General features: G+C 43.4%; 1 protein-coding gene across 1 annotated transcript in view; it reads left to right on the forward strand.

Annotated features, from left to right (window-relative positions):
• The first annotated feature begins 15,533 nt into the window (after positions 1-15,533).
• Positions 15,534-27,759, forward strand: part of LOC139696467 (sodium-coupled monocarboxylate transporter 1-like) — a 51,349-nt gene continuing 39,123 nt past the window's right edge. The window contains exons 1-5 of the mRNA XM_071595251.1: positions 15,534-15,624; positions 16,776-17,081; positions 18,434-18,593; positions 21,507-21,572; positions 21,676-21,727. Of these exons, the coding sequence (XP_071451352.1) occupies positions 16,828-17,081; positions 18,434-18,593; positions 21,507-21,572; positions 21,676-21,727 (532 nt within the window). The 5' untranslated portion in view covers positions 15,534-15,624; positions 16,776-16,827. The remainder of the gene's footprint in view (positions 15,625-16,775; positions 17,082-18,433; positions 18,594-21,506; positions 21,573-21,675; positions 21,728-27,759) is intronic.

Below are 27,759 nucleotides of genomic sequence, written 5' to 3' on the forward strand. Positions count from 1 at the left end.
AGTGCGGTGCACCTCCACCTTAATCGGAATGTCATGGAGCATTCCCATAGCAAGCAGTTTTTCGCTTTGTGTATCGTTCAGGGTCTCTATAAGAAGTGTACCATCCCGGAGCTTCTTCACGCTCTTTGGGTCCCCAGGCACAATCTGTGACAAAACTCTGCGAATTAAGAAAGGAGAAACCTTTTTCAAGGTTTCACCTTCCTTTATGCACGACATAATTAAATAGCGCTTACATGCGCCAATACACTTTTCTCCCCCGCCGGTGTCCGGACGGGATCTTTTTAGTGGTGGAAAGGGTTTTTCCTCCATAATAATAAATGATTCGTCCCTCGGCCTCCCCACCCGCCACGGAGCCACACATTTGGGACGCCACTCCGCCAAACCGGAGCGGTCGCCAGGGCTAACTCGAGGGATATAGCGCTTCAGGAGTGGTTGTCTGTTTCGGGGTCAATCTTCGGTGCAAGGGCCCACCAAAACCCTTACATCTCCGACCTCCCTACGCAGACCCCCACAACCTTGGCACTCGCCACCGGAGCGAAAACGCGACGGAAGCCGATTGACCGGGAGTGGCTAGCTCCCGGCCTCCCGTTTACGCGAAATCCGGGGCCGAAGAGGGATATCGCTCTCCGGTCCATGCAGGGCATCCGAAACCCTGCTGGGAACCAGAAAGATCACCCTCCAGGATCCCCTTCTCTCCCTTACGGGTCTCCAGGCACGGCAAACACCTGGGCGGATCGCAGGCCAGATGGTATGGCCGCTCACAGACAGTGGATCCACAGCACTGTCCGGACGCATCCCTTGCTGGCTTGGGGTTTGTTTTCGGGGTTTTCTCCCCGCCCTTTTAGTCGCCTCTTACGACAAGCAGGGATACTGCGGGAGTATTCTCTAACCCCCTACCCGCAGGGGGGGGCCGTGAAAAAAAAAAAAAAAAAATGTTGCTTTCCGTGAGTCATATTTGTACTATTAGCTAAAAATTTTGAATGCTTATGACTCGCTAATTTGCACCGATGTAAGCTGGTGTGGCAAATCAGAGGTTCCGGTGTTCCTAAATATAGAAGACTGCTTCAAGATTTTTCGTCGTTCTGTAAATACAAATCTTTTAAAATTTTTTTTCCTGCTCTCCTTGCTGCACTATTAAATGGGAGGTTAAAATAAATGCCCACATCCTACAACTGCAAACGAGACCGAGTGGTGATTACTTATGAATCCAAAGAGGTGTTGCATAAAGACGAATGCATTCAAGTGAGTTATGTTGTGAGCCTAAAGTAATGACAGAGAAAGTGAGGGGAACTTAGCATTTGCTCTTGAAGATATACCAAAGAGAGTAAAGAGTTGGCCTCGAATCTAGAGGTTTCGCCCAGACCTCTTTATTTAACAAGAGGAGAAGAGCAATAAAAAAAAAAAAACCAAAGAAGCAGTCGTTCCGTAGTGGTCCTCCGTCAATAGATTAGTGGCCTAAGGGGTGTGGGCAGAAGGCCCTACGATAGAGGTCGTCAATTCCTTAGCTAAGCGCTCACGGCAAAGCGGAGATGGGTCGAACCTCATACATTCAAATGTTTATGTCGCGAGCATATTGAAACGGAATGTTTTATCATGCAAAACGTTTTGCCTAGAAATTCTCTCGCAAAGTTCCCTTCGAGCGGGAAGGGGCCAATTATATGAATAGGTATGACCGAAATTCGTAAATAGATGACACACGCTTATGCTAAATTGCGCTTAAATATATAAAGAAAACCAACCAAGAGATGGATGCTGCAAAGAAAGCATGCTGGCTGACTCAGGGGGTATTTATCGAAAGTAATAGCGGCTCCTTTCTTAACCATATGAATGGATGGCCGAATTTAAATAAATAGTGGCATTACGTGTAAATGCAAGTGTCTTCCCCTTCGGTACATTACGAGCGATTTTTGGAGAAATGTGCGAAGAAATCTACTCGTACGTCTTAAATGACTTATTTTTCATAGATACAAGCATGCATGCTTAGTTATTGTTTTCTTTTTGCTCTCAGGACATTATCTGTTGGCCCAGCTATATTAACATATTTTTTTAAATATTCATGTTCCTCAAAAGGAGACGATTGATGAAAGCAAAAACATATATTCCCGTTTACAGAATCAAACCTACGGCGAAATATATCTATGGCAAGTTAGCTTGCTTGGTGTGATATATTTGCCTAGGATGGATGGAACAACGCCTTCCACATACAGTCCGTTTTCATTTAGTACTAATTTATCATAATGATCCAAATTGAGGTCGAAAAACGTCTCAATGGTGCAATTCTTGTCCATCACCGTATCTAAATGTAAAAAATGGGAACTTAATAATGTTCAAGTTACATTTCTTTCGAAAATAGAGCATGGAATATGGATTGGAAAGTAAATATCGCAGAATAATAGAATGGAAAATCCACTATGCACACACTCCTAAAGAATGACACAACATATCCTTAAAATTACAGGAAAATTAGGCGAATTTAAAAAAAAATGCTGCAATTCATCCCGGCAAGTTACCTCAAATCAAAATTACGATATTTCACCCGCCTCCGGCAGGATATGAGTCGAGTAGATGAAGAAGACGGGAGTGAATCTGAGTGGCAATAGCAACGACAAATGAGGAGCACTCTTAAAGGTGTCGCTGGGGCGCAGGGCGAGGAGCGAATGTTCGCTGGGTGATCACCCCCGCACCCGCCGGCCCTGGGTCGGCGCGTGACCTTGGCCGCAAAATGATGGACGTTGAAAACACATCAATGGAGCAGTTGATGCGGTAATGGGGCGGTGGGACGGCGGCCGACGTGAGCTGCATTCGGTGGGCCGGGGGCCGAGTGAGGCGGGAGGGGCGAGATGGGTGCAAATGGAGGGATGCAGAAGATGTGGGGGCACAGTCCTCATATCCCCTCTCCCATCCTCTTTACCCCGTTCGGATATCAAAACGATCCAGCGGTCGTCCGGTGAGGGGCGAGGCACGCCCCCTAAGGACCACGAAGGCCGTGGAGTGCAACATACCCAGCTCCCGTGTGATTCATGGCGAAAGAAAGACTCACACGAGAAGAAATGTGTGAAAATGGACCTGGAATGAAGGATCTCAGGTTTTCCCGACTTATAGTATTCAAGAAGTTCTCTCGGGTTTCCCACCGGGTAAGGTTGCAACCTGACCCGGTGTGAAACCCGAGAGAACTTCTTGGACCTAGAATATTTGGGGAAAATAGTTTAGAACTGATCATTCTATTTCCCCCTATGCAACCACCAATCAGGGTGCGCAAGTAATTGTCGTTGACGACAAAGGAGTGATGCCACGAGAACTGTTAGCAAGGCGACGACGGGTGATGATACAACTCAAATTATAAATGGGAGGTGGAATAGCGAATCCGAATTTTAATCCGCAGGAAAGAGAAGAATATCCTTATCCAAATTCAATACCAAAGATAAGCACTGCTATTCTGGATGGTCATGTACGACTTCATCTGAGTCGCATATGCAAATGAGAGGATGACTAGAGATACGAGTTGTAAGTTCTATGCGTGTCGGAACGGACGCTTCCCCAGGCGACATGATGGCATTTGGGAGGGTGGTCTAATCACGCCTCGCGACAGTCGGGAACCGCATGGACCCCTGTTTGTTCTGTCGCGAGAATAACCTGCCTCAGGGATAACTCCTACGACATTGGCTGTACGGAATCATTTCCTAATGGCGACCGAGAATATAATATCAATATTGATACGGCAAAAATATAAACCGATGTGACGATATATATTTTTCGAGAGATGTGGGCATTATTCGGCGCATAGAATAATGGTTGCATAACGACAATATCGGTATTTCTTTGAGAAATATCGACGTAATCAGTAATATCATTATTTAGAATATATTGACGAAATCGTTATATCGATTACAATTATCGACCCTCGATAAAGCAGATCCTTAAAAATCGCGTTTCTCACCTGGAAACACCTTGATTTCTCGCATCACGAAATGGACGTATTTGGATATCAATATACCGTGGTATCGTAGGGAGAATCATCTGAACTTGATAAGTACTTGTACGATGTGTGCTGCTAAGACAACATTCTATGCCATTGTCTAGGCTGGGTTTTTTTCCGTGACTTCTTAACCTAAGTAGGTTATCCGTTCGACGAAGAGTCTTAACTTTCACCTACTTCTCCTACATGAACGGAAGGCATATTTACAGCAAAAAATACGAAGGTACTTCTACATCTAGTCAGGTTATAGACCGCTCAAGATAGGCTTTATAAATATTGCCAATAAATAATCTAGCGTCACCCATTAATAAATGAGGTGTTGTAAAAATCGACTCCATTTAACAATAAACAAATCGCACAGCCTCCTTATGAATTAGATATGCAAAGCTGTGGTATAAGCGAATTGCTCACTGTGACTAATAAAACTTTCTAAATGACCAATTACGATGGCAAAGTCTTCTTTAAACATAACTTAACTCCTTAAGCACTTATTAACGCGAACGACGATCTTCCATTTGAATGCTTTCGTAAACAGGATCAGAAAACGTACGCCAGGAGATATTGCACTGCTTCCTGCACTTATGTGAGACTAAACTTTCCAAAGCCTTTGATACACGTATCAACGTATAGAGCAAAAGTAGACAATGCGTTCAAGTTTTTCGCTTAGTGGTGTATTCATCCGCGAGTAAATAAAACTCCGCCACGGAATAGTAGATGCAAATCCACCCCTTAACTATGAAGTGAACATTTTACTGCAGCACTTCGGGTGCTGCAGTAAAATGATCTGCATACGACTCAGGTGCACTTCGGATACCAAGAACTTAGGGATTGGGATTTTCGAGTTTGCTTAACACTTTCCGCAAAATTAACCTTCGCACTAATTCGAACTTCGATGTTAGAGAACTAATTTAAAGCGAGATTGGCATATATTATGGATTATATACTGGTGTTTGGTGGGCACAAAAATGAAAAGATACGAATAATTTCAACGAATATGACGGCAAAGAAGGTACATTAGGTACAGGTAGAATTTGGGTGACTCATTCATGATGAATCGTAGAAAAGAGGTTAATTTTTGGTGATTCAACCAGAGAGCTAATCCAAATGATACCATTGAGTATGGATTTCTAAGGATGTTTATTATTTTGGGAGTTGGACGTAATTGGAAACGGATCAAACCGGACTTTTCAAAATAAAATCCTACTCTTAGTTATGAAATATTTACGCAGTTTTATTTATGGATCATATGATATACAAATGCGTTCCACTTATATGAATGCTTTCCCAGTAAGGAGCGATATAAATTTACTCCCATTAGAAAAATACTCCCTCCCTGACTTACTCCCTCGTTCCCGTTGAGCCAAAATCGACAGCCCTCAGCAAAACTTAACCCGCACTCAATATATATTCCTATTTCATATTAAGATACATTTTATTAGTTTTAATTCAATATATTGTCCAGGAAAGTTAGGATATTTATGTTTTAATTACCGTAATCACTAATGAATGGCGATATATTATTTAACTTATAGAACTGGTTTACTGCTTGCAATTTACTGCTCCTCCTAAAATAAAATATAAGAAACTGAAGTAATGAACTACATTACATTTATTGATTGGGTTCGCAACAACCTTGAGATATCGCGCCTTTTGCATTTTCACCCATTTGTCCCCAAGGCAACGAGGAGAAAAACGACAGCAGCTTAAAAGTGAAAACTATTCTAGTAGCAGCTACTCCGCCTTTTTATGGCATTGGTCAAATGGATATTTCCCACCGATCGCCCAATCCTGAGTGCAATAATTATCTGAAATTGCCGAACCCGGTAGCGGTCTCGCCTGCCAAACCAAGGTCGCGGGTTCGATTCCCGCCAAAGTTGGATTTCCTCCAACTAGGGAGGCTTGGGTGTTTTTAATTGTCATCAATGTAATATTTTCCGTGTTTCCGTGGAAGGAGAGACTATAAAGTCACGCCACAAATAAGTATGCCAAACGAAGCCTAGGAGTATTTCCAATTTCAGCTATGATGAATAATATTGATAGAATTGAGCTCTCACGGCTAGTAGTATTAAATAAATGAAAAACTCCAATAGCCGTAAACATTTTACCTTTCTAAACAAAGTACAAATGAGATTAGTTGGCTAACGCCACAAGTTAGGAAGGGGTAAAAGGTAAAAAGGAAAGGGATAAGAAAGGTGAATACGAATACGCGTATTTCGGCCACAAAGTAGCCCTCTTCAGCGTACTGAAGGTTAATCGCCACGACAACACAAGCCGAAGTGAGAAAGGGTAAGGGCATGGTTGAAGAGTTTGGAAAGATAGGTTATGTAGTGAAGGGGAGGAGGAATTGCACGATCAAGAAAATGACCGTTGCCAAAAGGGGGGGGGAAGTGAAGAGGAAACTTAGCACAAACGTTAAGTGAACGTTGGTGGGTGAGGGAGAAGTGAAAGGCAACCTACAGAAAAATGACCGTTGAGGATGTGGGAAAAAACGTTACAGAGAATAAGGGTATACCTCAAAAACTGATAATTGACAGTTTAGGAAAGGAAAAGGTGAAGGGATGAGAAGCACAAACGTTGAAGAGACTGTAGGTTCAATATGAACTAAGGGCTATTTTAAATTTAACAGGGAGAAAAGTGAGGAATATGAAATATGTCCTGTGTCACTGTTTAGGAGATTCTCTTTTTTTTTAAATTAAAATGCTCTCATAAGCGTCAAGTAAATTATTCGTTATTTGTTTTAAGAGATTTAAACTGTCTTTTGCCATGTGGTGTCCTGCTTTAATTAAATGCTGCGCCATACTGGATTTGTCTGGTTTATTGTGTTTGTAGTGGGCGTAGTGTTCTTTATATTTAGTAAGAATGTTTCTGCGTGTTTGGCCTATGTAAGAAGCTTGGCAAGTCCCACAGTCGAATTGGAAAATACCCGACTTCTCAGTAGTAGGTGTTTTGTCTTTGGTGTTTCCCAGGAGCTGTTTTAGTTTGCTGTTGTTGGTGTAGGAGATTTTCGTGTCAACAGTCTTGAAAATTTTTTCGATACCTCTGGTTAACTGAGGATAGAAGGGTAATTTAATGCATTTCTTTGTTGCGTCTTTTTTGTGTGTGGTGGACGTGGAGATTAATTTTTTTAATTTGTGTTTCTTTAATATGTTGTCAATCAGTGATTCTTGGAAACCATTACGTTCGGCAATATTTTTAATGTATTCTAATTCTTTGTTGTAAGCCATGGTTTCCAGAGGGATATTTAACATTCTGTGTATGAGAGAATGGTAGACCACGTATTTGTGGCTGGGATGGTTAAAAGAATGTTTATGGATGTAGTTGTTTGTGTGTGTAGGTTTCCGGTTTATGTCAAAAAGTAATTTATCGCTCGATCTATTGAGGGACAGGTCTAGGAAAGGGAGGATGTTATTCTTTTCGGTTTCAACCGTGAAATTGATGGAGGGGAAAAGACTATTGGGATTGTTCACGAAGTCATGAAGTTTACACTTAGTCGTATCAAATACGGATAAGATGTCGTTAACATATCGTAAATAAACCGCAGGGAAGTAACTGAATTTTTCTATAAAAGTGCATTAAAAGTGAGGCATGAAAACATTGGCCAAGAAGGGAGAAAGTGAGTTGCCCATAGCAGTTCCAAACTCTTGTCTGTAAAATTTACCTTGGGACGTAAAATAATTTTGGTTCATCACCAAATTGGTGAGTCTGACATATTCGTCAACTGTTTTGGAATCTAAGGAAAGAGATTTAAGCCAGTTTTCCAATGCTTGGATGACAATATCAATGGGGACACTAGGGAAAAGGTTAGCGACATCAAATGAGACCATGATTTCACTAGTAGAAGTAATTTTAAGGGTTTAAGGGTGCGTCGACAGCTAAGGTCATTTTGCACCACTCATGACGACTAAAACTACAATTCCTTTTTAATTAGGAATAATTAAATAAATACGATTAAAAATATAAATAAATAAATAATTGTTAAAATCAGGAGGCATTAAAATTATGACATCCAAAACTATAGCTGCCTAATTAAACCAGTTGCCCTTAAAAAAGTTAAAGACTCGATTTATAAACCCAGAGTCATCCCCTAAAATATTACTTAGGTATCCCCTTATATGAAGCATGTCTCTGGCCCTTTGGTATGTTCTACATTCAGTTAGGATATGCTTTATTGTCAGAGGTTGGAGGCACTCATTGCAGCGGGGCTGTTCTTTTACCTCCGCAAAGAGGTACGAGTGAGTGAGAGCAGAGTGCCCTATTCTCATGATTTCACCCTCTGAGAAGTTATAATCTTTAATTTTATTAACAAAATGTACGTTATTCTTAACTGAGTGAGGGCTAACGAAGTTAAGGCTTGAGAATCGGGAAACCAACCATTTAGATAAAAGGTAGGTGGGTGAATCAATACCAGAAACAATAGGTCTCATGGGGCAGTTTGTCTAATGGACTTTAGGGAGACAATAAAGTCTGGGTAAAATGGGATTAGACACGTCAAGTTTGAATTTTGTCTTCTTATCAATGAGAGTAGGACAATCAATCATTTAGGGCAGATTCAAACTGCGACACAAGTTTGTTAATTGGGTTCTTTTTAGCCTCAGAATAAGAGCCGTTTGACAACAAAATACTGACTTTTTCAAAATATTGGTCTTTGTCCAGAATGACACACAAGTTACCTTTGTCAGCCTCGAGGTAAAAGCAATCTTTAGATTTTAAGCTTTTGACAATTTGAAAATTACTTTTAGAATAAGAAGATGGGGTACTTTTAAATGAATGGACGTTATTCTTAATCTGCCCCTCACAACCTTTGCGGATAAAGTCCTTAGTGGAAAGAACAAAAAACTTCAATGAAGCTTCTAAGCGAGCAACAAGATCAGTAATAGGAGATTACTTAGGCAATGCAAATGCAATTGAAATAATGCAAATTGAAATTCAATCCGTATTAATAACTTAAGCTCCTCCTTTGCAAACACCTCACAACGTTATCAAAATTGTCACTGTTTTGAGAAGAAGACATAAGACTTACTTAATAGCCGTTTGAATTTGCGGTTGGTCCCTCGCGCTTTGTTTTCGACCTTATTTTTGACCACGTAGTGAATTTCCCTCTCTAGCTCCTGTCAGATCCCGTATTCCAGATTGGTCAAGTCCTTCGTTAGTTTCAAGTGCAGATAATAGGCACGGATCTCAAGTTGGCTTCTCTTGGGAAAAGAAAATTAATTTCACAAACTAAAATTTTCCTCCTAATTTTATTGTCCAAATGAAGGTTCCGTTTTTTGTAAAGAGGGAGTGAATTGATGAAATTAGGAAAGACGTTGTTTCGCTTACAATTTTTAAGAAAACGGATGCCCTCACCAATCTAAGCAATCTTAGTTTTAAGTTGGCGGAATTTATTAAGCTAAGTTGACTGGAAAGCCATAGCAATATTAATAGAATTGAGCTCTTACATATAATACAATATACCACACATCAATCAAATTATTACATATATACCTTACATCTATTCTTAAAAGTATACACTCTGTTAGGAAAGGGCTCGAATATTTTTGCAGGTAAGGTGTTCCAATAAAAAAAATACGGCTAGTAGTATTACGAGTTACCATTCCCATTCAATAAAATTTGCTGAAACAAGAAAGCTGAAAATTCTTGCATGTAAATAAACCTTACAATATATTTCGTAGATTTCGCACTGGATAACACGATTTCCTTGGCATTATCCGCATATATACGAGGGTCATCCGGAAAGTAGTACCCGTTCGTGAAATAAAGACACAAAAGTAAATATTAACAAACATAAAAAATTTTATTTCAAAGAGGATACTTTAAACTACTTCTCAACATAATCTCCAAGCAAATTAAGGCATTTGTCATAACGTGTGACAAGTTTCTGTATTCCTGCTGCATAGTCCTTCGCCGCCAGCTCATTGAGATACAGGGTCACTCCTTTAAGTTCTTCATCGCTGTCAAATCTTTTTCCTGCCAAAAAGTCTTTAAGCTTTGTAAAGAGATGAAAATCTGAAGGGGCCAAGTCCGGGCTATACGGTGGATGGTCGAAAGTTTCCCATTTGAATTGCTGCAAAAGTTTTTGTGTTATCCCAGCTGCATGAGGCCTGGCATTGTCATGAACGAGAATGACACCAGTAGACAATAGACCTCGCCGCCGATTTTGTATTTCCCGCCGTAATTTCTTTAATGTTTCACAATACGCATTGGCATTAATAGTGTCTCCACGGGCCATAAAATCAATAAGCAATACACCTCGTCGATCCCAGAAAATGGTTGCCATGAGTTTCCTGGTGGACAGAACTGTCTTGAATTTTTTTGGTTTGTTTGGTGAATGAGCATGATGCCACTCCATTGACTGTCGTTTACTCTCAGGTGATGCATAACAAACCCATGTTTCGTCACCAGTAATTATGCGAGTCAAGAAAGAGTCTCCTTCATCAGAATAACGTCCCAAAAACGTCAGTGCTGCAGCCATACGCTTGGTTTTGTGCTCATCTGTAAGCTTGCGAGGGACCCATCTTGCACAAATTTTTGCATAATGCAGATGGTGTTTAACAATTTCATGAACAATTGTTCGAGAAACATTGGGAAAATGCTCACAGATGTCATCAATTGTGACGCGCCGATCGTTCCTCACGAATTCGTCAACTGAGCTCACCAGTTGGTCTGTAATGACAGACGGTCTCTCCGAACGCTCATCGTCGTGTGTGTTCCCCCTCCCCATGTTGAAGTTGCGACACCACCGCCGAACAGACGACTCGTCCATTACATTGTCTCCATACACCTCCTTTAATTGGCGATGAATATCACATGGGCGAACGTTTCTTGCATTGAGGAATTTAATCACTGCCCTCACTTCACAACTGGCGGCGTTCTCAATTTTTTTAAACATTGTAAACAATCACAGAAACAACACAGGCAATGCTAGCGTCACGCAACTTGGCTCAGAGAAGGCAGACAAGCCACTGAAGCTATCTGACCTCGTCCAGCGGCTACTCGCGTCGTCAGCACTTCATGCGGCACGAACGGGTACTACTTTCCGCATGACCCTCGTATATACACGAGTGTGTGTGTGTATATATATATATATATATATATATATATATATATATATATATATATATATATATATATATATATATATATGCGGATAATGCTAAGGAAATCGTGTTATCCAGTGCGAAATCTACGAAATATATTGTAAGGTTTATATATATATATATATATATATATATACAAAAAGCACGCAGAATGTATACTTTTCCTTCTCCGCCATTTTTAAATAGTATCAAACCGATTGTCAATACTTCGTTGATCTCTCGCATTATCAGCGCCGGATGATATAACTTCACCTCCCAATTGCAGGCCCATCAACTGTGATTGGGTGTGAAGTTTTTCGGTGATGTGACAAGTACCGAACCAGTCACAGCATAAGACCCAAAAACCTTCTCTGTTCAGCGCATATCAGAATCCAGTTCTCACAGATCGGAAAATTCTAACTACGATTACAAGTACGCACTATCACAGGCCACGTGGGCGAATGCATGCCTCCATCACGTGCCTCGGCCATTCAAATTGTATGAATTGTTGCAGTCTAAACGGAAGGCGCTTACTCGATAATCAATAACACTCAAACCGCCAACCCAACACACTCCCCTCCCCAAACCAAACCGCCCAAAATGCCCTAATCTAATCACCACTTTCTTCCGCGGAACACACAAAATTAAACATTTAATCCGTGACGTCTTCCCAATTATTAACAACCCTCAGTCCACATCACTTTTATTCCCACACTGTCCCTCTGTTTCGTTTAAACGCCCGTCGAACTTGCGAGACATCTTCAAGTCCACAAATCCAACTTCAAGCACCCCCGTCTCTCCCCCGCCCCTATCCGCACCATGCAACCGCCCACGCTGCAAATGCTGTCATCTTTTAAGACCCTCCCCCTCACTCAGTACCAACTCCCAACCCCTCGCCACCTGTACCTCAAAAAATATTATACTACCTTGATCAAAAATTTCCCGGAATTTATTCAGAAAATTAAAAATACAAGTTTATTCATCTAAATCTATATTGTCCCCTTCAAAGTAATCCCCATCGACTGCAACACACTTATGCCAGCGCTTGATCCAATCCTCGAAACATTTTTTATATTCGGTTTTCGGTATGTCCATCAGTGCTTCCTGCGATTTTTCCATTACTTCCTCTCGGCTGCTAAAACGCGTTCCCTATAATGGTTTTTTAACTCGATTGAACAGAAAGAAGTCACAGGGAGCCAAATCAGGTGAATTCGGTGGCTGTTGGATGGTATTTGTTGCATTTTTCGTCAAAAAATTACGAATAATGATAGCACTGTGCGACGGTGCGTTATCATGGTGCAAAATCCACGAGTTTTCTGCCCACATTTCTGGTCTCTTTCGGCGAATTGCTTCACGCAAACGTCTCATAACGCCCAAATAATACTCTTTGTTTACTGTCTGGCCTTCTGGCAAAAATTCATGATGCACTACACCGTTGTAATCCATGAAAACCGTCAGCATTGCCTTCTTTTTTGACTGAAAACGACGTGGTTTTTTAGGTCTCGGCTCATTTGGTGAACGCCATTCACTTGCCTGATGTCTGGATTGCGTGTCGTACTCATAAACCCACGTCTCGTCTCCAGTAATGATCCTTTTGATGAATGTGGGATCGGATTCAGCCTCGCAAATCATGTCTTTTGCGACGTCAACACGGTCTCTTTTTTGCATGAAATTGAGGTCTTTTGGCACCAACTTTGCTGCTACACGACGGAAACCCAAATCATTAACCACAATGTCTTGGGCGGATCCATAGGCAATGTTCAAGTCCTCCGCTATTTCTCTGATGGTTAATTTGCGGTTATTGACCAACATTTCTTTTACTTTATCAATTTTTTCACCGACTTTCGATGTCGATGGTCGACCACTGCGTTCATCATCTTCGATTGACTCACGACCACTTCTGAACCGCTCGTGCCACTGGTAAACGACCGTTTTTTTTAGAGAATCGTTGCCGAAACACTTTTCCAACATTTCCAACATTTCCAACATCCGTGCGCCACTAAATCCGTTTTTTACGCAAAATTTAATACAAGTTCGTTGTTGCAAATTTAAATCCATTTCTGCAATTGTAAAAAATCGCCAACACACACAGAGATAGATGTACTCTTGGCTACGTAACTTTTGCAAATGTCAAGTTATGACACTAAGATTTAAAGGGAATATCAACAACAGATGTACCAATTTAACAAAAAAAACAGAACTCAAATCGGAACGATGGGAGCGCCACACGGTGGTTATTCCGGGAACTTTTTGATCAAGGTAGTATATCGCCTCTCCTGTAACTTCTGCCCGGCCTTCTACGTGGGCGAATGCACGACCGCACTTTCCCTCCGCATGAATAACCACCGATATTCCACCAAATCTCCCACTTTTCTTAATTATCCCATCCCTACTCACACCGCTTCCCACAATCAATCTTTTGACGACTGCTTCTCCGTTTCGGTGATTGAAATCCTTCCCAAATCTGCAAGTATAATAGAGGTGAGAACCCGCGAGATGGCGCATATCTGGGTGGCCCAATCATTCAAACCGCCCGGGCTGAACCAAGCCCACTGAATGCATCAATTGGCTGCCTACATATCCCCCCACCCCCTTGTTCATTTCCTATTGGTCCCTTTACCTCTCCTTCCCCCACCTCTCACCCGCACATCCTCTCCGCTCTTCCCCGAGAACGCCATTCTGAAGACGACAGCCGTGCTGTCGAAACGTCAAATAACAAATTGTGAGTGTCATTTCTTTGTGTTTCTATATTCTAAAAATCTAAATCTGTATATATATATATATATATATATATATATATATATATATATATATATATATATATATATTACTCACCACTGATTACGTCTTGACAATTACATTTACCAAGTCAAACATAATATTAGAATTTCATTTCAAAAAATTATTTCCTAGGCTCTCCATTCCAAAATTTACATTTTCACACGACCAATGTTGCAGCGATAAATGAGAATGGTAATTTCCCCATCAACAAAATAGTAGAGCAATGGGTCAGGAATAGTAGAGCAATAGGACGTTAGATTTTCAAGTACGTTGATCTACATGAGTCTTGGTGATAACGAAAATTTTCCGACAACTAGCATTTTGATGACACTACTTTCTCTGATACCGTTCGTCAAAAGGGTTTAAGGCCTTCGTAGTGTCTGCGGACCTCGAAGGATATCGATGAATACCACTCGACTTCAGGCTTTTGGAGATCAATGCTGAAGTCCCGTCTTAATGAGAATGCCCGTTATTTTGACTCGTTGCAACCTTTGCTGAGTCACTGCTGATTTTCTCTTTCCGGAACAGCGAGGGGGCAAATACAAAGCAATTCGTTTGAAAAGGAGGGACATATCTATTATCTTTTGCGAAGAAACCTATAACGACCATTTCATGGTTCCATAAGTCCACTTATTTCCGGGATTATGATACTCAAATTTCCTTAATAGTTGTTTTCCGAGATTAATTCTAAGGCAAAGTCTTTTCTAGGCCCGTGAGCAACCTTTCTATTGGTGAATAGTCATTTAATGATTTCAATTCTCCAACAAAATGTACCTTTTTTCTGAATTTACTCGACCAGTCCTTCGAAAATTTACGATCCATAAGATTAGCAGAAATACTATACACCACAATCTCACACGTTTCGATGGAAATATGATAGAGAGGTGTGACGTTTAAATCAGGAGTCCGATTAATTAAATTTGTCTTCCGGCGGTCAAGGTTACCCTGAGATCTGCATAGGCATAGACTCTGGCTTGTCATCAGGTTAGCCATCGCCCGAATCAGCAGTGGTGACACTAGGTGTCCGAGGAATGCCGAGTCGAACCCGCGGTCTTGGGATTGGCAGTCGGTCGAATTACTCACCTGACCAATACTTCATTTTCAATTTTAAATGGTAAAATCAAATTTCCCTTAAACTAAGGTGCAAGAATTCACGTTTAACTCCTATCTTACCTTTTCTCTCATGAGAAACAGGTCTTTACGAACCCTCGTAAAATTTAATTTTATGGCAGTGATAGTAAACGCGTCAGCCTGAAAGAAGCTCCATTCGCTGTAAATCCTCAAAAGTAGAGCATGCTTCTCACTCTGATTTTCCGAATCCCTTATCACATCATCAAGTCTAAAATAATTAATCCATTTTTTATGACTTTTTCGAACAAATGTTAATATTTCATACCTGGCAAATCGATTATGAGTTTTTTCTCTAAAAACCCCCGCGGAGTTGACGATATGCTCGCACACAGGTCTCCCCCACTCTCCCTCTCCATCGGGGTCGACGGAGGGGTGTGCATGTTAGGCGAGAGGTGTCCACCGTGCGGAGGCCGCCTGAGCAGCGGAGGAGCCCTAGTTCTCCCAGGAGAATGGGTTGATTACAGAGGGGCGCCCGTGAAGATTGAAATGGAAGACTCACGCCCCCTGGGAGGGGGGGAGAGGAAAGGGGAGGGCCGGAGACGGAGAGACGTTCGTTGGCCGGCCGCGTCTCAGTCGTGCCCGCGTCTCTACCCAGGCGAAGAGCCTCCTCCCCGCCGCTCGTCACCGAAGGTCCCCTCCGCAGAATCATCCAACACACAGGTAAGGAGGGACCTCTTTCCTGTGGGGACAGGGGGCGATAGCCTCAGGAATATCGGCCCTTCTTCTGCCTCTGACCGTAAATTAGACTTGTTCGAAAAGAGAACGAAGGGCGGCAATCGGGTACTCTGAGCATAATCCCCCAGCGACTTTATCTACTCACTATTGTAATCGCGAATCGAGAAGGGACGGCAGAATTTTCCAGGTTTCCTGTGTAGCATCCTATTCCTTTCAACTTTATTCTTTTCGGGTGGTCTAATCTGCCTCTTAGTTGGTAGCTTCGCTTGGAACGGGACAAGTAGCGGGAAACGAAGGGAAGCGTGTGATGATCTTCCTCCTCCTCGTTCTGAGAGGAGGGACATACTTTTCCGTTACCACCAACAACCACGATTTGACTACGAAACGGTTTATAGGTTGACTGTGAATTTATCTCGATCGCAAATTTGTTTATTTTTATATCCGAGATATTATGTAATTTATTTTATGAACAGTAAGAAATCACGCGATTTATAAGTTACTTCCATGAAACATTTACTCACTAGATAATAAATAATTTCACTCAAACCAAGAAGAGATGAAATCAGAAGAAAATCGAATGTTCAGAGTCCATGTTTACAACTTCCAATAAAGAAGGACCGACCGACTTACTTGCAGAAAACTCCTTCCGATGTAATAGCAATGGTAACTAGGTTACTCCTTTCCCTTGGCAATTAAATCCTGCTCGTCCAGTAATTTTGGTTTCTCGCATTTACAGAAATAAAGCAAATCTGAATTTTAGGCCAGTTATAATACTTGACGTCCAGAATCCAAAGCCTCCAAATCCTTTGTCGGGGAAAACGGGAATCAATTTTAGAGATTCTCGTTTATTTGAAAGCAAAAGTCGGCACGTACCAAAAATTCCTAAGAAAATAAAAAAAAACTAACCTTAGGAAGAAATTTTAGCCCGATTTAACGTCAACTGACCTCGAAATGAGGAGGATGTGTTGGTTAACTTATTAAACGATAAAATATAGGACTATTCCACGATTTAGCAGCGCCAGTGGCGACATCTGCCCCCGTATTTAAATATTTTTAACATTGCTGAAAACATACTCATAATCCAGTAAAAAACAGTGAACGGGGATCTTTATTGCCCATTGATTTCCAATGACAAGGTCCTCGACAAACCAAGAGTGGAGGGAATCTGGTGACCAGTTTTGGCCCGCGATGGCATCGAGCATCGCTGCCCCGTCCACTCCGTGGGCTCCCTCCCCAGCCCCCCACGGCGATGACCTCCGGGGACCCACAATTGCCTTCTCACCGATCGACTACGTCCTCTTCGGCCTCATGCTTGTGGCCTCGGCCATCATCGGGGTGTACTTCGCCTTCTTCGCCAAGCAGAAGCAGAACACGACCCAGGAGTACCTGATGGGCGGCAAGACCATGGGCCTCTTCCCCGTCACCATGTCGCTCATTGCCAGGTGAGGCCACTCATTCCCTCTACCCTTGACAGTCCTCTTGGGAAGGGGGAGGGGGTTTATATTCGCTGATTTCTGGGAAAACCGAACGTATCCGGTTCGGAATCTAAACCCTCTGGAAAGGAAGATTTGTATATACGTGTCAGGTTTACAGCAACGGAAAGTTCATCTTCTTCCACAACTTTTCCCATCCCCATTCATGGAGTCACCGAAAGTGGCCAACATCCTCCACATCATTCTTTTGCCCTTCGCACCCCACGATAAACAGTTCCCTTCTAACCATTCACCACTTCTCCCCTTGCACCTTGAATCTCCGTCTCCCACTTCCCATCTCCAATCCCATCAACAACACCCTTTTTCCCACGCACTTTTCCTCCATTCACGTGATATGCCTACGTCCCATCAACTTACTCTCTTGCGCTTTCTATGATGATTTCTTTTCCCACCTTTGATTCGTACCTATGATAAGCTTTTTGAATGCCAAGGTTTCAGCAGTACTCTAAGCAAAAGATGAAAACTGAATATATTTGGGATGAAATACATGATGTGGTCCTTTCATTCCGTAGAAAGATATTTCAGCGCCCCTGAAAGACACTAGTGTTTTGGCCAGTTTACGTATAAAAACAATACCTAGAGTTTGCTTACATAATTATTGAAGAAGCAAGGAGGTAAACCGAGGATGAACTATGGGAAATAAGTAATGGCAAAAGTTGGTGCCAGTGGCTATGAGGGAGGGGATTGGCCGAGGGGATGGGATATATATGGGAAAGCTTCTACATATCAATCCTCGTGATAATAGCACGCGATGATGAGCAGGGACGTGCAAAATACATGAAAGCTATAATTAATAATGTACACCCTAACATAGAATGCTTTCACATTTCCCTATGGTTGCCTTGGAATACTGTAAAATTAGCGCAGAGAAATAAAGCAATGCGAATGGATTTCAAAGGCTATTTCTATTGCTATTCAACTTTTGTTGCAGTTAATGCGGCTAGAGATGAAAGTGGGGAGCTGGTTAAATGGTTACGTAATGCACAGACGGAGCTTTAAGAATATAAAAGTAGATGATAAACCTGAAGTTTCATCAATTTGATGAAACCAGTAGTATTGTGCTTATATTTTTTTGTGAATTTCGCGAAGTTTATCTTATTCCTAAAGGTGAATGTCCACAAGGTTGAGGTCGATAATCAAACATATGTTGCAAACTCTCCAATTTTCATACTTCTTTTGCTATTGCTTGGTGCTCATTGAGACTATTTTTAAAATACGCTACGATTTCGTTTTGCCAACTGCGAACGTCGACAACTAACGAGTGAGGTCTTACGTGGGAACCACTTCTCTCTCCTTCGCAGCTGGGTGTCGGGGATCACGCTCCTGGGGATGCCGGCAGAGGTGTACACGTACGGCACCCAGTTCTGGAGTGGTCTCATTGGCCTCATCTTCAGCACAATCGTCACCGGGGTCTTCTTCCTCCCAGTAATCCACAAGCTGCAGCTCACCACATCTTACGAGGTATGTTAGCCTCGTTCCAAGACGAATCGGTCGTCTAGCCTCACCACCCGACCTGCTTGGAGAATTTCTGCGGAATCTTGCGACTCTCGATGATTGTAAGATCCAAGAACGAGTTTTATCACCCCGATCGGGCTCTTGGTGTATTGGAATTCTATCCATTAAACCAGCAGAAATGTTCGAAAAAGCCGTCACCCCACCAGCGTTCTTGGGTAATTTACTCAAATACTTCAGCATAGCAGTTCAAAAGGTTAATCTCTAATGAGATAATTCTTTCTGTGCGCACTTAAGTAACAATAGCTGACGGTTCTCTAGTCAAATCCACTCGAATGGGAAGGTAAAAGGCGAGAGATTAACAGTGGCTTATTGTGAAAACCAACTGAACTAAATACCAAAAAAGACTAAAAAAGGGGGAAAATATTATTGAAAAAATAAAGAATGGCTAAATTGATACTTTGTAAAGAAAAATTGAGGTTAATATGTTCCATTTGTCGATAAAAAATATTAAGAAAACCCGATCTGAACACCTTTGGTGAGTAAACTGACCCCAGATCACGGAAAAAAGGTATCAAAATCCTCTGTCATGGGGAACGATATCAAAAATAAAGAGTTTGTGAGAAGAAAGATTGATAAGTAGTAGTTTCGAGCGTTTTAGGGTGCGTCGACAGCTAAGGTCATTTTGCACCGCCCATGACAAAACTACAATTCCTTTTTAATTAGGAATAAATAAATACGATTAAATACATAAATAAATAAATAATTGTTAAAATCAAAAGGCATTAAAATTATGACATCCAAAACTATAGCTGCCTCATTAAACCAGTTGCCCTTAAAAAAGTTAAAGACTCGATTTATAAACCCAGAGTCATCCCCTAAAATATTACTTAGGTATCCCCTTATATGAAGCATGTCTCTGGCCCTTTGGTATGTTCTACATTCAGTTAGGATATGCTTTATTGTCAGAGGTTGGAGGCACTCATTGCAGCGGGGCTGTTCTTTTACCTCCGCAAAGAGGTACGAGTGAGTGAGGGTAGAGTGCCCTATTCTCAGGCGCGTAATCATGACCTCTTCCCTCCGAATGTTCCGGATGGAAGAGGACCATGGTGAAACGACCGATTTTATTGCCCTGAGTTTATTATTGTCCAAAGACCGCTAAGCCTCCTTCCACTGATGCAGAACCAAATTCCGCAAAGCAGCCTTTGCGTCCTGCATAGGAACCAAGGTGGAGTCGGTCTCGGGTTTGCGCAGGGGAAAGATTGATAAGCATACAGTAATATCCTTAATGATTTTGTGGAATCCACCCAAAGGACAAAGGCTCGATTTTTCAAATACAACGTGTGATAAAAAAAAACGTGTGACCCGACTGATTGTTTTACTGCGCAAACCGTTCAACAGATCGAAACAAGACACCGTGCACCATCTAGCCACAACCATGACGACTAAAACGAGAGGTGTTGCGTTTTTTTACGTCGAGTCGTTACGAAGAAACAGCGGTACGTGTCTTAACCTGGCACGCGGCAATGAAGGAACTAGAGGAAGGAGCATGTGTGCGTGAAATTTTGTTTCAAACTTGGCGAAAGTGATACGGAGACGTTTGGAATGATTCAGCAAGCCTTTGTTAATGAAGCTATGAGTCGAAGCCAGTGTTTTGAGTGTTACAGTCGTTTTAAATCGGGCAGAACCTCGACATATTAAGATTCGCGGCCTTCCACTTCGACAGATTCCAACCATGTCAAATTGGTGAATGGGATGGTGCGGAAAATCGCCGTATAAATGTTAGGGAGATAGCCGAGTAAGTGAACATTAGTTTTGGATCCCGTGGCACAATTTTGACCGACATTTTGGGCATGACGCGCGTCGCATCAAAATTCGTCACGCGGGTGCTGACTTAACTAACCTTACATTAACAGAGACAAAAACGTGCGGACATTTGTCGGGAACTCTGGGATCGAGCCAATGCCGACACTAGTTTCTTAACACCAACGAAACCTGGGTTTACGGTTATGATGTTGAGACAAAGGCCCAGTCTTCTCAGTGGAAAGGTCCTCATTCTCCGCGACCAAAGAAGTCCTGCATGCAATGCTGGTGTGTTTCTTCGACTGGCAAGGGCTGATTCATTACTAATACGTCCCTCAAGGTCACACCGTCAACAGAGATATCTACTTAAAGGTTATGAAGAGGCTGAGGGTCGCAGTTAGTCAAAAGAGGCTGGGCATGTGGAGAAACAATGTATGGCGTTTCCACCACGATAACGCGCCGGCTCACACGGCGCTAATCGTGATAGAACCGGAACTACCGTGATGTTGCAGCCACCCTACTCTCCAGACGTGGCTCCGTCAGACTTTTTTTGTTTCCAAAGTTAAAATCAATCTTGAAAGAGCGCCGATTCGACTCTACTGCGGACATTAAAACTAATTGTACGGCGGACCTGAGGAGGATCCCTAAGGCCGCTAACCGTGCAGGGTTCGAGAGTTGGAAGAAACGTTGGCAAAGGCTTGTCGTCAGCCAAGACATGCTCTTTCAAGGTGGCAAGTTCGATTGAGATGTATCCGTCGAAATAAAGAAGTTATAAAATCAATCCTGTCTTTTTTTGATCACTCCTTGTATTCCCTCGCTATCAACGCGATTAGCACGCAACATTGCAGAATGACTGGGAAACATTAAACAATTACCTCAAACCTAGGAGAATAATTAGACCTAGGTGTATATATCGGCCACACCTTAACTTTTTCAATTTGGTCATGGTAATTTTGGAATCATAATTTAAATTTGATAAAATACTTAATTCAGCGAATTTTAAAAAATGAAAAGAGCTAATATTTTACCAATACCCATTATGTTTTACTATCCTATATAATCAGTTCTTAGCATTTCTTCATGTACTAATTCAATTATTTTTCTCCTTACTCTCTGCAGTATTTGGCTCTCCGTTTTAGCCAAAAGGTTCGCGTTCTGGGATCATTTCTTTTCATCATCAGTCATGTAAGTATTGCTTGAAGTATGAAACGAAAATTTTCGTTCATTTAATGTAAAATTACAATGTCGAACAGCATATTCTCATAGTGTGTTTTTCTGTTTTTTCCAGCTCCTGTACATTCCAATAGTCATTTACCTCCCGGCATTAGCCTTCAGTCAAGGTAATTACTTAATTTCACTGCTTTCAACCCTACATCTTGCGCCCTTCATCTCTCTGTGCGTCCGTCAGACGTCAAACTATGCCACCAAAGCAACCGCAATAAATATGGGAAAATAAACCTCTTATCGCCTGAATTTGACGGTTTAAAGATCCCGTGACAGGATTGGAGGATGTAGTTGATTAGGAGAGCGGAAAAATATTGTCCTTCACTCAGATCCCTGCACATTGTCGGGCAGAAATGCATTCTATTGCTAAATATTGTTTTTCATAATATTATCACCAACAACAATACTAACAAATTTATCGAACACCAGCTGATTTCCGAGTGTATGTTTTCATTTTTTATGAAGCAATAATTCTGTGCAGCTCATCATAACAGAAGCTAGAGAACAACATAGGGGTGGGTTATGAAATGGGTCGTTTCGCAAGGTAACATGGAGAACGATAGGAGCGGGGGTTTTTTTAGACAAAGGGGAATAACAATTCATAGGTAATGGTGGAAATAACACAATAGAATCATGAATTAAGTGTTCAGGAATCAATGCCCGTCCATCATTAAAAGAGTGCGGCTGGCGAGAGTGGAAATACGATACGTTACAACATAATACTCGCTATAACTTTGGCTCTGAACACGAGTATGTTCCAGTGTGCGCTATGATATTACTCCATTCTTTTCCGTAACTATTGCCCACCATTTTCGTACGAATCCTCTTCACTGTAATGAAATAACTTCTTACCCTGGAATCCGTTTCTCCAGGTACTCTCTTGAGTTCAAGGCACAATTTTTAATGAAAGGAATAGAAAAAACATGATAAAACGCCAGTGTCATTTTTGCCGTCTGGCTTACAACAGTCAAGGTCAGAAAATCGGACAAGATTTAACTATGGCTTGAGGAGGGTGCGTGTTCCCTGGGGGGTGGGGAGAAATTTTTTTTATGAGGCTAGTTGATTGCTGAGAGGATTTTCATAGAAAAATATTTTTATTCACAAAAGCTGGCTCTCAGCGAGGTTATCAAAGAAAGTTCTGTTAGACATAGAGCCGCAAGTCTTAGTTCTACATCTGCATAGTACACCACAAGCCGGCTCAAGGTCGTGTGGCGGGGGGGTGTTAAGTCATCACTCGTAAAAAGAGAATAACTAGAGAGTGCTAGTTGCTACTATTAAGACATGTCATAATGTTACTGACAATAATGTGTTCCAATATTTTACAAGAGGTCGATGTTAGAGAAATGTGTCAGTGATTGGATGACTGCATCGGTTGACAGTAACTGCAGCAATTAATAAAATATATTTTATAATAGTTTCTATGGGTCTATATTAGCAGTCAGTAAGTCTAGAATAGTAGAATTATCGATAGGGCCAGGAAAATAAGTTGAGAGGCCGCTCGCAGACGCGCACTCGGTTTTGGGCAAAAAATTTAACTACGAGGGTCATCCGGAAAGTAGTACCCGTTCGTGAAATAAAGACACAAAAGTAAATATTAACAAACATAAAAAATTTTATTTGAAAGAGGATACTTTAAACTACTTCTCAACATAATCTCCAAGCAAATTAAGGCATTTGTCATAACGTGTGACAAGTTTCTGTATTCCTGCTGCATAGTCCTTCGCCGCCAGCTCATTGAGATACGCGAGGGACCCATCTTGCACAAATTTTTGCATAATGCAGATGGTGTTTAACAATTTCATGAACAATTGTTCGAGAAACATTGGGAAAATGCTCACAGATGTCATCAATTGTGACGCGCCGATCGTTCCTCACGAATTCGTCAACTGAGCTCACCAGTTGGTCTGTAATGACAGACGGTCTCCCCGAACGCTCATCGTCGTGTGTGTTCCCCCTCCCCATGTTGAAGTTGCGACACCACCGCCGAACAGACGACTCGTCCATTACATTGTCTCCATACACCTCCTTTAATTGGCGATGAATATCACATGGGCGAACGTTTCTTGCATTGAGGAATTTAATCACTGCCCTCACTTCACAACTGGCGGCGTTCTCAATTTTTTTAAACATTGTAAACAATCACAGAAACAACACAGGCAATGCTAGCGTCACGCAACTTGGCTCAGAGAAGGCAGACAAGCCACTGAAGCTATCTGACCTCGTCCAGCGGCTACTCGCGTCGTCAGCACTTCATGCGGCACGAACGGGTACTACTTTCCGGATGACCCTCGTAATTAGGCGCAATAACTAACTTATTACAAAAATTATCATTTTAGTTTTTACCATATTATAGTTGATTAAATTGTGAACAATGTGATATGATACATGTATCGAAATTATTCCGGAGGTTTGGTTGTTTTCGAGGTCAAACGTCTTTTTCAGCTCGAAATCAACATACCTTCTGTTTCCAAAGAAACTGCGGGAGATACCACAACAGTAATTTCTAACGGAATCATCCGCTAATATGCATTTCAATGCAGCAATTTCTGAGATTAAAAATCATTTAAAAAAATTTTTAGAGTTTAAGAGGACGCCTCGATAGCAGGACGTGCCTGTGTTCACCGAGTGTCTAAAATTCGCCGGCGTCCGAGGCTTCGGCCGCCGGGGTTTGGAGAGCGGCACTGCCGAACTCTCGGTAATCGAGGTTCCGATCGTGTTTTGTTTCGAGGGGCGGTTGACCGCCTAGTTCATCAAGAAGCGTGCAGTTTGACTCTCGACTTCTTCCGCCGGGAAGGCCGTACTTTTGTTTTGTTTACTGGATCAAGACTGACCTTGACTCCTGGTGTAGAGCTTTGGCTCCTTTTTATTTGCAACTGCCGGGTGCGTGTAGCGGGGAGGGAGTGCACACGAGTGTTTTTTTTCTTTCTTTCTTGAGTGCTTTCAGTGCGCTCTTCTTCTCTTTTTTTCGCGCTGGCGTGCTCCATTTGATTTCTTTCAAAATGGTCGTACGTCGCATAAACACGCTCGCCTTGCAAGTTGATGAGAAGGCGAAGCCCCCTACTCCGTTGGAGGTCCACCTCTTTACACTAGGGTCGCTGGGCCTCACACCCGAAGAGATTGTGGCGATACAATTTGGATATAACTGCCATTTGGTATTCCTGAAGTTGGCAACTGAAGCTACTATGAAGAGGATTCTAGATAATATCCCACGAAAACTACCGTTTCCATCCAAAAATGATCCGAGGACGACTATTACTATTGACGAGACCTCCGGTAGCCCTTGTAATGTCAGGGTTCTATGTCTCCCCGTGGAGACCCCATTGGAAGATATAACAGGCGAGCTTCAACGTTTTGGAAAAATCCATCGCTCGTGGGAGAACAGGTGGGAGGGCGACAAAATGGCGCGCGTGTTGACAGGTACGAGAGTGGTGCGGATGACGGTCGAAAGAAATATCCCCTCGTACCTCCACATCGGCGGCAACCGGGCCATCATCATCTACGAGGGTCAACGCCGCACCTGCGCCCGTTGCAACCAAGAAGGCCACGAGCGCAAGACGTGCCCTCGGAACCAGGGAGGGAAGAGCTATGCGGAGGCAATGTTTTTGGCCTCCAATCCGAACACCGCCGAGGAGATAGATGAGCCCGAGATGGCTGTGGAGGAGAGGGCGCGGTCCCTGATACTTATCGAGGGTGCGCCCCCAGCTGTTCCCGCCGAACCCCCGCATCCCCCTCCACTTGGAGGGAAATTTCAGAGGGAGCGAAAGTCGTCAACGGAAGGCAGGGATCCGAAGAAGAAGAGGACGTACGACACTGCACTGCTGATTTCGAACATCGATCAAGCTGCGGTCCCTGCCAGCTCGGATACACACTCACGACCACCGGCCCCTATCTCCGTGACCCCGTCAAAAGAGGACGGATCATCCTGCGTCCTTCCTTTCTCTGGCCACGCCAACGACGCGTTCTCCCCGCAATCCTTGCTTCACGGGCTTCCAACTCCCCGAGAATCACGGGTGACAGCGGGGGAGGATGTATCCGATTGCGACTGTCCCCCTTCCTCAACGGCGGGCCCCTCGATTACGGTATCACGGAAACTCAAGAAAGTATCACCGGCCGCGGAAGTTGACACATGTACGAGTAAAACCTTGTCGACGTCAACAATCGCAGACATTCCATCGTCCTTCTCCTTTGAGGACAGACAAGGTGTCGACGATCTTCCCAGGGCTCTTCTAGAGGCGGACCAATTCGACCGATCTCCTCTAATTTCTCCCGACGGGGCCCCTTCGGCAGAGGACCACCAGTCCGCCACCCCCCCCCTGAGGCCACCTCCTGGGCTGGGACGGCCAACAGCTTTGCTCGCTCGAAGATGGCCCCCCGTGGAATGCCGCCGAGTAACCCGCTCTTTGTAGAGACAACGGCTGGGTCTTCCTCTTCGGACGAGGTCGGAGGGGAGGTATGCGGTGACAACTCGAGACCTCGATTGTCGACCCGTCGGACGAAGCGTCCCGCGAAGCGCTCGTCGCCCGGGTTCGAGCCGCGACCGAAGCGACGTAAGCCATGACCAGGACTCTGGTAAGTGATGTCCGGTGCCCATAGCTGTCCTCTAATTCCACCAATGAATATTATTTCGCTGGATTTTATAGCGCTTTAAAAATTGCAGCCCTCCAACGTTTTCTCCGCGACCTTAGGGCTGATGTAATCCTCCTTCAAGAGGTAAAGGAGGACATAGTCTGGGATGCGAACATCTTTCAGGCTATCGGCAATTTCGCCGAAAGTCATTCTGTCACCACCACCCTAGTCCGAAATGGCATTCCGTTCTCTCATGTTCGCCGCCACCCCTCGGGCCGAATAACGTCCGTTATCGTGAATGGTATCCATATCACAAACCTTTACGCACCCTCCGGTGAGCGCGCGAGGGCAGAGCGCGAAACATTTCAATGAACTTCTCCTCCCCTACCTGTATTCCTTCTCGGGGAAGGCCATATTGGGCGGAGATTTTAACACTATCTACCGCCGAGAGGATAATGCCTCGAACAGGGATAAGGTGACATACTATCCAAGCCGGGCGCTCTCACTGATGCTCGACTCCATTGGAGCGATTGACGCAGTGCGTTCTTATTGCGCCGGTCCCGCCCCCCTTCACGCGATCAGGGCCTAACTCTCGGACGCGGATTGACTACCTCTTCGTCTCGGCATCCCTAAAGAATGATGTCCAGACAGTGGACACCCTCCTTGTGTCCTTCTCTGATCACTGCGCAGTGATCATGAGAGTTACGTGCCCGGACACAACCCCGGTTGCACACGTCCACCGCTGCGGCTCCGTGTGGCGCATGGACCTCCGCGTGTTGGAGGACGCGACTCGTCGTGATTCTGTCCGCACCCGGATGTGTGCACTGATCGCGGCACTCCGTTTCGGTGCAAACCTCGCTCTATGGTGGGACGAGGTTTTCAAACCCCGCATTGTCACCCACATCAAAAGGCAAACTTTCGAGTGGCGTAGGGAAAAGAACTACACCATCTCCTTCTACCGCCGAGCGCTGGAAGAGCTCCTGCGTAAGGCTGTGGCGCCGGAGGGTTTCCACGCCCAAGTGTCGTCCCTAAAAAAAATTATCCTGGGCCACGAGCTCCAAAAATACGCTCCCCAACAGTGGCAAAAAGAACTGAACACGGATAAAGGGGGCCCCCTAACGCTATCTGAGCTTCGGCGCTGGATGAAATCCAACTCTGGCTCCGATATAGACAGAATCCCTGTCAGAGAATCTGCCGCTGGTGACACCGACCTCCTTAGGGAAGCGGGCCGGCACTTTCAAAACACCTTTAACAGGTATTCTCCATGGAAGGAGGGAGAGACACCCCCTCTCCCTACGCTTTCCACAGATCAAGAAGAGGATTTTTGTCGAGACATAAGTTCAGACGAACTGGACTGCGTCTCCTCCATGTTCCCGAAGGGCAAAGCACCCGGCTTGGACGGCCTACCCTTTGAATTTTATTTAGCGTACTGGGATGTTTTAAAACCTATTTTAACCCACCTTTTTAACTGCATTTTAGCTAGCGGCTCTCTGACTGCAAGTCAGAGGACCACCGTGATAACGCTTATACCAAAGAAGACGCGGCCAAAGTCGTTCAACGACTTCAAGCCAATCGCCCTTTT

Source organism: Hetaerina americana, unplaced genomic scaffold (assembly GCF_022747635.1).
Source record: "Hetaerina americana unplaced genomic scaffold, ioHetAmer1.1.p SCAF_7, whole genome shotgun sequence".
Lineage (NCBI taxonomy): Eukaryota > Metazoa > Arthropoda > Insecta > Odonata > Calopterygidae > Hetaerina > Hetaerina americana.